This window comes from Myiozetetes cayanensis, unplaced genomic scaffold (assembly GCF_022539395.1).
Source record: "Myiozetetes cayanensis isolate MyiCay16 unplaced genomic scaffold, myiCay2020 scf31, whole genome shotgun sequence".
Taxonomy (NCBI): Eukaryota; Metazoa; Chordata; class Aves; order Passeriformes; family Tyrannidae; genus Myiozetetes; species Myiozetetes cayanensis.
In genome coordinates, this window is record NW_026087533.1 from 6,390,012 (window position 1) to 6,402,703 (window position 12,692).

General features: G+C 52.7%; 2 protein-coding genes across 2 annotated transcripts; one reads left to right on the forward strand and one right to left on the reverse strand.

Annotated features, from left to right (window-relative positions):
* Positions 1–578: 578 nt before the first annotated feature.
* CUNH1orf109 (chromosome unknown C1orf109 homolog) lies at positions 579–2,529 on the reverse strand. Its single transcript, XM_050326106.1, is given in 5 exon segments — positions 579–1,433; positions 1,805–1,923; positions 1,997–2,191; positions 2,263–2,412; positions 2,414–2,529. Coding segments are annotated over 5 exon segments (648 nt in total). The 3' UTR covers positions 579–1,365.
* Positions 2,530–3,012: 483 nt separating this feature from the next.
* CDCA8 (cell division cycle associated 8) lies at positions 3,013–6,726 on the forward strand. The gene is made up of 10 exons (XM_050326380.1): positions 3,013–3,094; positions 3,204–3,332; positions 3,541–3,581; positions 4,067–4,142; positions 4,493–4,632; positions 4,905–4,978; positions 5,291–5,389; positions 5,599–5,725; positions 6,174–6,260; positions 6,595–6,726. The coding sequence occupies exons 1-10, from the start codon at positions 3,013–3,015 to the stop codon at positions 6,649–6,651; spliced, it is 912 nt and encodes a 303-aa protein (XP_050182337.1). The 3' UTR covers positions 6,652–6,726.
* Positions 6,727–12,692: the final 5,966 nt, after the last annotated feature.

Genomic DNA, 12,692 nt, shown 5'->3' on the forward strand with positions numbered 1-12,692 from the left:
TGTCCTGGACAGAGGCTGACAGAAAAGGGGTGTTGAAGGGCTGTGAAGCATGTGCACATGTAAAGAAAATTCTGCATCCACACACACCGTGATCTACTGGTTTGTGATGATGATACATCAAGGCCTGAGAAAACGTAACACCCCCAACTCACCCTGCAGCCATCAGCCTGTGTAAGGAGCACAAGGCTCTACAGCCAAGTGAGCCCCCAGTAGGACCTCCAGCCCCCGCCCCAGCAGGAGCAGAACCCACCTTGCATCCACCCTGGCTAAATGTCAGCTCCCTTGGCCAGGACACAGCTCCGGGAGGGGGAAGGTGCTTTTATTTGCAATTAGAACTGCACGTGAAGCCCCATCCCGTGAAGTCCCTGTCCCTGACAGGGACACTGGCAGCCCTGGCCCTGCAGCCAGCAGCCTCCCTTCCCACGCCGCTCCTCCCAGCACCCCGATCTCCTCTTGCACCCCGATCTGCTCCCACGAGCCCTGCACGCCCCTCTCCGCAGGTCACACAGTGCCCTCAGGTGGCCGCAGGGACTCCCCAGGTTGGAGACAGAAACGGGAGCACAAACACACCCACAATGTGTCCAATACGATTCTTTATTGGCTTTCCCAGAGAAACTCCCGTTTCTTACCAAATACGTTATTTAGAGAGAAACATCCCACCGCTTCCCGGGAATGAGAGGATCAGTGCCATGGGCAACAGAAGATGTCTCTGAAGTGTCAGCAGCTGCTGCCACCAGACAGTGAAGTTTCAAGACTGATTTCAGTGGGCCCTGGCAGAGGTATCAGAGCAGCATACTCTGACACCCTTCAAAACTGCCCGTGTCAGAACTCAGGCGTCTGTACACCTCCATAATTACATTTTCAAAACAGATTTGCTCCCTCCTCCTCCTTGTGTTTGGAATGAACACAAACATACTGCTCAGAGGCACATAGTGCCCAGTGTTTGTAAGCCCTGATCTGAGATATTTTCTTTATTTCTAAGGACAGGACTCAAACATCTTTCTTACACAGCATCAGCCTAAGGGAATCTCTGTTACACTCATGCATCTGCAGCACCTCATGCCAGTAAGTCTCAGCATTTTTTCCATGATACAAAACATCTGCTGCAGGAGAATGAAAGTTCCACAGCTGGAAGTGACTCCCTTCTATCCTCATGGTTTGTTCAGCTCAGCCTCTTCTTCAGACACCAAGTCCATTTCCACTTGAAAACAGGACAGTCCAAGCATTTCCTGCTGAGGCCAAGAATCCAGTCATTCAGCTTCTGGAAAGCATCTGCAGAGCTCCCTCAGTTCCTCATCCCCTTTGCAGCATTCCAGAACACACCAAGCTGGCAGAAGCTGGTCAGTGCCAGTCCCTGCTGCTCTGTCAGGAGATAGGTGAGCAGATCAGCTCTTGATGGTTCTCCACAAACAGCGAGACCTTCAGGAGAGTATCTGAGTCAGAGAGAAAACAATAATCTTGTTGTCTTAAGGCACTTTACCTATATTCTGTACCCCCTAAACTTATGCTGTTTCTAAAGGCAATAAAGTGTAAGTAAAACTGACTGAGCAGTGAAATGGATCACTAAGCCCTTGTTACACTGTGAGGATGTTGCTTCCAGCTGTGCCCAGCTGTGATGGTGAGCACTTTCAACTAAAGCTGACCAAGATCTCAGACCAGGTCACAAAGATCAACTGAGCAGGATCACCTGCTGCTACTGAGCCCAGCACAGCCACCATGGCCAGGCCTGTGTGCTGTCACCAGGGCAGGGACAACAGCACCGAGCGCCAGGAAAAGACCCTCGGGTGTGTGCACATGGAACTACCTTGAACAACGTCTTCCTTGTGGTGCTCCAAAATCCTCTCCCAGGACTGTGGCAGGGCTTCCATGTCTGTCAGGCTGTCACAGCTGAGGCGCTGCAGGAGCAGCTTGCTCTCCAAGTACCTTCGTGCCCGGTAAGGACACCAACGAGAGAACATCCCCCCCAGCGCTGCCAAGAGCCCCCCGGGAAGGATACAGGTGCCGGTAGTAGCGCTCCACGTCCTGCAGCCCCTCCAGCACGTCGGCCAGCGACGGGCAGCGCGGTCCTCGCCGCAGGGCCCCCTCCAGCCCCAGCTCGGTCGCCCGCTCCTCGTACACCCGCAGCACGGCGGCGGCAGCGGCGCCCGCGGCGTCCCGCGCCTCCCGGAGCTGCACCCTGCGGGCACCGCGCGGTCAGCAGGGCCCGCGCCCCGCGCCCGCCCCGGCCCCGGCACCCGGGCCCCCTCACCGCCGCCCTTCGAGCTGCTCAGCAGCGCCTCGGCCGCCGCGCCTAGCTTCCGCCACAGCCGCGCCCGCAGCTCCGGGAACGCACCGAGCGGCGCCGCTCCCCACGGCAGCCGCCGCGCCGCCCGCATCTGCGCCGCCAGCGCGCCCAGCGCGCCAGCAGCAGGCCCAGGCGGACAGGGCCGCCCGTCCGCCGCCCCCGCCCGCTCCGCCGCCGCCGCCGCCCGAGTCCCGGAGCGCGGCCGCCACCGCCGCCATCGCCGCCATCGCCACCGGCGCCGCCATCGCCCCGCCCTGCGTCATCACCCCGCGCCGCCACCACCCCATTGGCTGCTTGGGGACGGCGGTTGGTTCGAACGCGCTCGCGCCCGACTCAGAGAGAGGGAGCGGCACCGAGCGGGGATCGGCCCGGGACCCTCCACACCGAGCGGGGATCCGGGACCCTCCACACCGAGCGGGGATCGGCCCGGGACCCTCCACACCGAGCGGGGATCGGCCCGGGACCCCCACACCGAGCGGGGATCCGGGACCCCACACCGAGCGGGGATCGGCCCGGGACCTCCACACCGAGCGGGGATCGGCCCGGGACCCCCACACCGAGCGGGGATCGGCCCGGGACGCCCACACCGAGCGGGGATCCGGGACCCCCACACCGAGCGGGGCCTCACCGAGACACCGAGACCGGCGCCGACACCGAGCGACCGAGCGAGCGATCCCCGGCCCCGAGCGCGGCACCAAGAGCGGCACCAAGCGCAGCCCCGTCCCGCCATGGCTCCCGCGAGGAAGAAGGGCGGCTCGAGCTCGCGCAGCAGGAAACTCGCGGCATTCCTGAAGGATTTCGACTGCGAGGGTAGGAACGGGAACGGGAACGGGGACGGGGCCGGGGCCGGGGGAGGGAACGGGGACGGGAACGGGGGAGGGAACGGCATCGCCGGGGCTGACGCCGCGTGTCCCTGCAGTGAACCAGCGTCTGGAGCGGCTGCGGGCGGACGGCGAGCGGCTGGTGAAGGAGGTGGAGAAGCTGTACGACATGGAGATCCTGCGGCTGCCGCTGGAGCTGCGCCAGATGAACTGGCTCGAATACTTCGGTAACTGGGCTGGCGCTCCCTCGGATAACAAACCCCGGCGGGAGTAAGGGAGCAGCTGGGGTCTGCTGAGCCCGGAGATCCCCGGCGGGGGCGGCCCGCGGGCTGCCCGGGAGCGTCGCTCCCGCTCTCTGAGGGTGAAAACTGCTTTGAGCTGGTTTTTGCACTGTCCCGGACTTGACCTGATTGGTCTGAAATATTTTCGTTCCAGGTAAAGAAGGAAGTGGAAAGGCACTGGAGGAGGTGGCCATGGTAGGTTTCCAGCAGAAACACACCATTGCAGGGGCTCCTCGGGCTGTAACAACATTCCAGAGCATTGCAAGAGCAAAAGTTACATTAATCTTTACACAAATTCTATTTTAAGACTTAACAGTAGGAAATGCCCATGTATCTGATGTAGGATTTGCTCCCTCCTGCTGCTCTGTGTTGTCCTTTCCTTACCTGCTGAATTCCACTACCAGACCCCTGGAAGCACATACATTTTGCAGTAAATTAAAGCATTTCCACACTGGTTGAGCAGCAGGGCATATGTGAGGCACAGCTGCAGCTGCCAAACCAGGCACTGAGTCCTGAGAGTGTCTTGTCATCTCCAGGATAACCTGAAAGGGCCCAGTTTGAGCAGAACAGCAAACGTGGAGCTGTTCTGGCTGTAAAATAATTAGGGTTTTGCTCTACAGGTTACCAGAACTCTGTGTTGCCAACAATCCTAATGGTGTCACAACTGTTTTTAATTTTAGGCAGACTTGGAAATAGCAGAAATAGACAAGCGGACAGCAGAAGTTATCAATTCTCAGTTTGAAATCGTCAAGAAAGGTCAGTTGGAGCGTTGTGAGGCCATTGGTGAGGTGGAAGCATGTCATGGTTCCTTAATGTGAATAATAATTCAGATCTTACTCACATCCCTCAATATATTTAAAACAGAAAAATAATCTTACTTTTACCCCTAGTACCTGCAGTAGGTCTAATTTAAAATAAATTTATAAAATATAAAAGCATTCAAAGTAATTCAAAGTAGTGCTCTGCAAACCATTGGGATTGCACTGGAATTTGGACTTTAGAAACAAATTTTTGCCAGAAGTGAGTGTAGTTGTTCGCTGTTTGGCTCTGCTGCCAAGTAATAATTTAAAGTTATTATTTACCTAGATAATACTTTCTCTTTCTAGTGGAGAAATCCAAAAGGAGTGTTGAAGCCATCGAGGAGGAAGCAGAGCCTCCATCACTTCCTCTACCAAAGAAATCCAGAGTTGACAGCCAGTGTCCTTCAGAGACAGAGTCTGAGAATGTGAATCCAAGAACTGCAAAGGTAAATAGCTATTCTGTGGGATGACTATCCCCAGGATGTAAATTTCTGACTGAGCTGATTACTAGGGCTGTCCAGGATGCTCTGAGGGAGACTTCAAACAGTTTCCCTGAGAATTCTAACAATAGGGGAAGGTCACGAAGGCTTGAATGGTGTTTGTTCTGGGCTCTTGTGCCGGGAGGAGACCGAGCATTTTGCCTGGAAGTGTCTGTTTGTGTGGACTCAGCTGTCCCTTGAGAGGGAAGTAACTGACCTGGTGGGTGATGTTGCTTCAGGTGAAGGCGTCCACCAAAAAGCCGCCCGTGTCCAGAAGACCCCGCTCAGCGAGAGTGAAGCGCATGAGCAAGAGGTAATGGGGATATCTCTCTTTCATCGCCAGAAATGCCGAATGAGACTGTAAATATCTTTTCTGGGATGGAGTTTGGTTCAGCAGGGGGTCGGGGAGTTGTGCCATGTTACACTAAAAAATTGACAATCTGAGAGTGAATGAAGGAAGGACAACTGCCTCTCCCGTGAGGACCAGCTGTCCCCAACTTTGCGGGTCACTGATTAGTGAGAACCCCTGGGTTTTGTGGTGATCACCTCGTTTAAGCCTCTGATAAGTGCTTCTACAATTTGTTAAAGGTCATGTTATGAGCAGATGTTTATTTCCTTTTAACAGATCAAGCAAAACCAGCTTTATCACTCCAGCTACTGGGAGAATGGGTGATTTCTGCACTCGGGGAGGTACCTCCATGATCACACCCAGATTTGATTCTAGGTTTGTATTCTGTTAGGTTTCTCTGTTGATCTGTTAACAGAGAAAATAAATCTCTTTCCCTCCTATCTCTGTTATAATCTGTTATATGCCGTTTGCTTTGTGCCACTTGTTTGCCACACAATCTTTAGCATCTCTTTGAACATGAAATGAAAGACTTTGACTAGAAGTGCTTTGAGCAAATAGTGCTCACTAATAACTTCTTGTTTCAGGGTGTTCAAGACGCCGGGTTTGCGCACTCCTGCTCTCAACGAGCGCGTTTACACCATCTCTGCCAACGGCAGCCCCCTCGCCGACACTGGGGACGCCTTCCTGACCCTGCCCCTGGGTGGAGGGGAGGTAATTCCTGACATTTCACCTGCAGGGGCTGGAGGGATGTACAGGCGAGGCTGAAGCTTTGAACCTCTTGGTGCCTCACCAGCTTCAGTTCATCCACTTATGTCTCTTTAGCTGTGCCACTGCAGTTTGTCAGGGGATTGATCAAGCTTAAAAAGAACCTTAAGAGACTCTTAGTCAGAAGAGGGAGCTGCTTACACTGGTCAAAACAGAATAGAAGGATGTTTTGCTGTGCATTCAAGTAACACTTAAAGTAGCAGTAGTGGCAGGAATGCATTAATGCACTGCAAGGAAGGTGTGAGTTGAGCTTTTGGTCAACCTGAATGTAGTTCTCTGCCTGTCTGTGGTCTCTTATTATGTTTAGATCTTAATTACTTCTATTTTTTTTTTCCTGCCTCATACTGCTGCAGCTGACCAAAAGAAAGCCTAAGATTTGCGTTTGTTTCCACAGAGCATACGTTTGACAGCAAAGGATTTGACCAAGAAGAATTTTCTTCAGCTGAACCCCAAGGCCCGAGGGCTCATGAAGAAGTTGTCAGTAAGTCTGGATGTTTTTGGCGGTCATGACCTGAACCTGAAGCTGTAAGGCAGTGCTGTCACTCTGTCATTGGTCAGGGGACTGCTGAGCTGCAATAGAAACCTGATTCCCTGCCCAGCCTTGTCTTGTATTTTGGCTTATGTCAGAGGTGAAGAAGCAGCACAGAGCTTGGAAGGAGAGGGAGGGGCTTTACATCACATCTGGCTGAATACACATTGGGGAAGGAAACTTGTCAGTGCTCTGAAAAACAGAGAGTTCTCCGTTAGGCCAGAGCTGTGGGTGGTTGTGGGCTGTACCATTGTCTGAGCACTGACTGATTTCTCTTTCTCTCCAGGTTTGTCTCGCACAGGCTTGCAGTGAGGCAAAGAAACCCGTAGATGGAAGTCAGTGAGCAATGACATCCCTCTGCAAATACATTTTACATTTAGGACTGCTACCTTCATTTAGTCCTTCTAATTTGTGTTCCTTCCATTAATTTACGGAATGGAAGCTAAGAGCTAGTTTTTCTATCTATAATATGGACTGTATGTAGTGGAATCAAAATAAATTGCCTTTTTTTTTTTTTTAATTTTGGAGGAAAAACCAGTCTTTGTTTCCTTTAAGGCTGAGACCATGGCACAGTTCTCTTGGGTTTGCAGACCAGCAAGTGGGCAGAAAGGCTGTTGATTGGCAAGTTAAGAGCATTCAGAGCAAAGAACTTTGCTTCTCTAACGCTGCTTAGGATTTTTTTTTTCTAAAAATAAGCCCTGCTCATGGTGCAGAGTTCAGGGCTGCGCTGAGCAGGGCAGCACAGGGGCTTCATACACAATTTGAATTTATCTCCTTTCCTAGGGGGTAGTAACTGGGAATGGCAGTAAGGTCTCAGCTACTGTTGTGAACTCCTCCCTGAGTGGGGCTGGGACCTGGCTACAGCCCCCAGCTGAACACTGCCCTGGGGGAAAGCTCTGCATCTGGTGCCATTGGATATTTCTGTGTATTTAACTATTTTCTGAAATAAAAAAATATTGTGAATTTTCTTCCCACTTATCCCTGAAATGGTCTGAGAGCCCTGAGGCAGGATACAGAGGTCAGTGAGCAGCCTGCAGTTCAGGGTCTCTCCCCATCCACCATGCGGCAGAGGCGGGGCTGCGGTGGGAAGGGGGCAGGAGCAGGGCTGTGCTTCGGCTGGAAAGCTTATCTCCCACAGAGGGTGACCTTGTGGTCCAGGAGCCTGAGGAGCTGGATCCTGATGGCACTTGATTGATGGGATCTGAGGAGTCGTTCTCCCTCAGTGTCAGTCGGCTGCCTCTGCTGACTGCAAATGAAGGCACAAGAAATTGGACAGTAATCAATGCCAGATGGAAGGTGCACTTGGAAATGCCCCTGTCTGGAGCATGTGGCCAGCGGGAGCCTCGACCAGGACAGTGCTCAGGGCATGGCTCGAGCCCACTTAGACGCTCCTGCTTTGTCTTTCTGTCCCCAGCATTCCCCTTTGATTTCACCAGGGCTCAGGATGGAAGGATGTGCCAGCACAGCCCCAGCATTTTGGCTCAGCCTTGCTGTGCCCAGCGAGCAGACAAAGGGATCATGGGCAGAAAAGGTCTTTTTGCTTCTACTCTTCCACCTCCCGGAGGTTTTCAGAGTGGGGGACAGGGCAGTATCTTCCACCTTCCATGCTCGAATGGGCCCATTCCATCCCGTCCCACGGCTTGAGGAGTGACTGTGGCTCCGTAGGGCAAGACCAGAGCTGCTCACAGGGATCTGGGTGACAAATCGCTGGTGACATTGTTGAGGGGAGCACGCACATGCAGTGATGGGGTTGTAATGAATTAAGTGCTGTTAAAATTGATGCAGGACTGCTGCAAGGAATGTACATGTGTTGTGAGGAGTAGGACACAGGGGTGATGAATATTGTCCATTAGCTGTGATAAAAAGCCTATCATCTCAATACATATTTTCACAAACTAATTTAAGGCTGAAAGAGATTATTAAAAATGAGGAGAGGAAATTGTCTGGGATACATTTCGAGTCCCTTGCTAGGTAAGATGAATTCCAGAAGTCAAAATACCGCCTGTGGGGTAGAAGGAATCAATGCAGGTATTGTGGTGGCTCATGATAAGAAGACAGGGCAATTCCACTGCCAGGGGAGCATCTGGGGAAGGATAACCCTCATCTAGGACTGGTATGCTGGGGACCAGTGTGCTGGGGAGCAGAAGGCTGAGCTGATCCCACAGCACAGGAACCATCCTGGAGCTGTCAGCCCTCCTCAAGAGAATGGAGCAGAGCACATCTCTGCCCTGAATCCAGGGTCCAGCTGGTTCCTTCCCACCTTGGTTCACTTCCTGAGGCTGTGGCTGCTTTGCAGCTAGGCAGTGGAGACACAAGCCATTGAAGGATCCTGGGGATTCCCAGGGGAAGTTGCTTCTGCAAAATGGCATTTACGAGCAGCCATGCCTGGAGATGCTCAGGAGAGAAGTCCTCAGACCTGGTGCTGGTTGGGCTCAGGCTCTGTTCCTCTGCATTTCATTCTCTGTCATAAAAAGGACAAATGTCCCTGTACCCCAAGTGCTGTGCCAGCGTGGGTCTAAGGAGACAAACATGGCCAGGCCGCAACCTGCCGTGCTCTGGACATGTGGAAATCCGAGTTTTGATCTTGGCTGTTCCCTCCCTCTTTCATTTATCTCTCTGTGCTGTTCTCTATGACAAGATCATTAGAAACCTGGTTGCTATTGCTGAGCTCTTCCTCCTGAGCTGTGTGTAACTGCGGACGATGTCTGCAAGACAAGAGGCTTAATTGTGTTCTGCCAGCATCGAGGGGCTGTCAGCCAGGCATATTTAAAGCCAGGTTGGGTGGGGGTGGGAGATGCACCTCCATTACTCACCAGCCTGGATGAGGTTTAGCTTTATTGTATCCGGAAATAGCCAGACCCTGGGAGGTGCTGATTGAAGCCATCTGAAAACATGACAACATCCAAGGGATGAGAGTTGTCTAATCTAATGAAGCCAGAGCGCATTAGGTAAGAGCTGTGCAAAGTGAGGAAAACGCAGTTAAAGCATTCCTGAGGACAGCTGTCGACCTGTGTCAGGGACACTGGGGCTGACACATCAGCACGTGTCTAATGAAAACAAATTATCTGTTTGAAACAGTTTGGGTTCCCTAGGCAGGGCTGGTGGCACCTGTCTGTGCAGCACTGGGGGCATGGCAGGGTTTTGTCTTGCGGGAATACAGCCCAGGAGCAAGTCACTGCCTCATTCCCCAATGATGGAATAAGGGAGCCCTTGGGATTAGTGCCCATGCACGGCTCATCAGGGCTCTTCCCAGATAAACGCCCTTCCCGAGGCTGCCAGACTGACACCTTTCTTGCAGTGTGGTGACCAGGCAGGATCCCTTCCCTCCCTGCAGAGTTCTGGAAGTTTTTGTCTCTAAATAACCCCTTAGAACCCTTCAGGCTGGTGAAGTGCAGGGGCCAGTGCTCTGGACAGGGCAGGCAGCAGTCTTGCTGTGTCACCACTTCGGTGTTGGGGAAGTGGAAATGGAGGAAATGCTCCTTTTCCTTCAGTGGACAGAGTGGATTGTGCTTTGTGCTCTCTCTTCCCAGATCTACTGTATAGGAGCTGCATTAAGGATCTGGGTTTCCTGTTGCACATTTGGATAGAGACACCTTCCGCTCTCCCTTTAGACTCCTGCTGTTATAAATAGTGATCAAACCCACACATTTCTGTAAATCGCTGGCAAAAGAAACTTGTATCAAATCATGCTTCTTTGGCAAGAGTTTAAATTGACAGTGACAAGCTTATTTCTAGAAGAAGGTTCTATTTTGGGGAGCTTGATTCATTGTGCCACTTGGCGTTTTGATGCAGTGTGATGTGATACCTGACACATCCTGTTCCCTGCGAGGCAAAGCAGGGATTTATGCATTGCTGTGAGACAGAGCCACCCGCCTCTCATCAGGTGAGACAACACTGTTAGCAATGATTTTAACAGGCTCAGGGAAACTCTTATCCTTCTGGGGGTCCCTGAGCCTGTTTTTCCCTGGGGATGTACAGCATTCCTGATGTAAATTCCATTACCCTGAGAACCTGTATTTACAGTCACAAACCACCATTTATCCAACACATAATTGCCATCACCCAGGAGCACCTAAATCTCACAAAAAGCCTTTTCATTGCCCTATTAATCTCTTTGTCTCCTGGCATTTAATAGAATTCACTTAAAAATATTTCACAGCATAAACCCCCAGGGCTGAGTACCATCCCTACAGCTGGCTGGAGGGACAGCCCGACCACCTCCATGCTTGGGAAACTGGGCGCATGTGGCCCCACTGTCCTCTCATCCTGGCTGCTGCCCCACTGCTGCCCCATCACACCTGAGCACTCTATTAAGCCCCCAGTGAACAGAGATGCCCCATTCCCCCAGGAACTTGTCATTATGAAGAAGGGACCAGAGGTGACAGGAAAAGACCAGCTCCTGCTCCCCCAGTGATGGCCAAACCTGTGCCACAGCAGTGGCTCTGGGACCAATACAGACCTGCTGACAGCACAGCTCCTCTGCTTTTGTCCGTGCCCCTTCAGGGGTGGCAGCTGCCCAGGAGCAGCCGCTGTGCCGAGCGATAACAGCAGCTCTTTGTTTGATGCTGAAGGTGCTTGTCAGCCTCGGTGAGATAAAAAGGCAAAAGACATTTATAATTGTGCAATTAAATGTCTTCTGTGCCTTCCAGGTGGCTGTTGCTGCTGTGCAGATGTCCCTGCTGTCAGCAGGCAGACACAAATGGAGAGGCAACTGCAGTCACCCATGGGGTGGTGGGTGCTGCTGGATTGCACCCAGACCTGTGCCAGTGTCTCCTAGCACCGTGTCTAGGTCACCCAGCCCTGTGCCAAGGCCGCCTCAACTGGGACGTGCCACAAACCCCAGCACTTGCCTCACCCCTGGCATCCCTCAACAGCTGGCACAAGTGCACCCACCTTGTCCCTGGCCGAGGTGGGCGCACGGCACTGGGGGCAGCCTGGTGGGGCACTGGGAGCTCATCTTTTGTGAGGCAGGAGGAGCTGAGGGGTCTGGCCGTGTCTCAGCCTGTGCAGTGCTCTTCAGGCACACTGAGACCACGGGAGATAAATATGAGGAGGAAACAAGGATCTGTCCAGGTGACACTTGAACTGAGAGATTGCTGATTATGATGATAGATGGCACCTGCTTTTCCTGATAATTAGCCATCATTTGTATTCAAACCTTGCTCTTCCTCCAGAGCCAGGCTCTTTTAACATTCCCTGGGCACAGGGACACGCCAGGAAGGCTGGGCTTGTCTGACCTCAGCATGCTGCTGTCACGGCTGCAATGGCTTGTCCTGGCCTCACCAGCCATCACAGCAGAGACAGAGCTGTGCAGCCTGGCTGCAGTGAATGGCCAGAAGAAGAGCAGGGAGGATGATGGATTTTGTGTCTGAGGTTGCTGAGTGGGAGTGAGGGACAAGAGGAGAAGCCCTGGCTCCTCCTCTGCCTGTCTCAAAATGTGGAGCCACCAGTGGGGCTGACCGGACACTGGCAGCTGCTCTCATCAGCAATGAAAGTTTTATTTTAAAAAATCCTCCATATGAGCAGCACCTGCCAAGTGCTGAGGCCATCCCTGACTGAACACTGCTGCACCTTGGGATTCCCTGGCTGAGACATAACAGCTTATTGATCCCTCTTTGTCACCAGAGCTGCATCCTCCGGTACAGTGTGGGGATGAGCAGGGTGCAAGGCTGGTGCAGGGCTGGCACAGGGGGGTGCCAGCCCCCAGTGCATCCAGGACACGAGGTGTCCCACAGCCTCCAGCCGAGAGGGTGCCAGGAAGGTCACAGAAGAGAGACAAATCCATTGCCACAGCCCACAGGAGGCACAGCTGCCAATAACTGGGTAAAATCTGCCTCTGCTTGGCTGTGACTGAGAATCCGCTGTTCATCACCTTGCTCCAGAGCTCTAATTATTTCTTTATAGTGCCAGTACAGCCCTGGCCAGGCTCCGAGCTAACGCTGCCTGAATTAATTGACCAACAGAAGGCAAATAGACTTCACCCATTCTAAGTACCCATTCAGTCCTTTCCCAGCAGCTGTCACTGCTATCACTGCACCGACCTGGGCTCCTGTGCCTGTTCCTTGGCATTGAACAGCCTGGGAAAAAGAGAAGAGGTGTGAACGAGTGAGAGTCACATCAAATAATTTCTAGATATCATTGTGCAGAGTTTGCATTTAATGTGCTGGCCACACACAGTTTTCATTTACTCAGTTGAACAATTAATTACATGGCTTGCTCACAGGAACTCTGCAGCATTTTCCTACAGCATCCCCACACTTACACACCAGCACCTGCATCAGACTGACCATTGCATTTGAACTGACAGATTCACACTGCAAGCACTTCCATGGTTATCTGGTCCTTAGGGTGATGGGAGGGACTCCCACCTGCCCAAACAGCATC

Bases quoted from the DNA above. Each gene is read 5' to 3' on its own strand.
- CDCA8 (XM_050326380.1), top strand. From the start codon at position 3,013: ATGGCTCCCGCGAGGAAGAAGGGCGGCTCGAGCTCGCGCAGCAGGAAA. The intron at 3,333-3,540 runs GTAACTGGGCTG...TTTTCGTTCCAG, and splicing joins GAACTGGCTCGAATACTTCG to GTAAAGAAGGAAGTGGAAAG. The intron at 3,582-4,066 runs GTAGGTTTCCAG...TTTTAATTTTAG, and splicing joins CACTGGAGGAGGTGGCCATG to GCAGACTTGGAAATAGCAGA.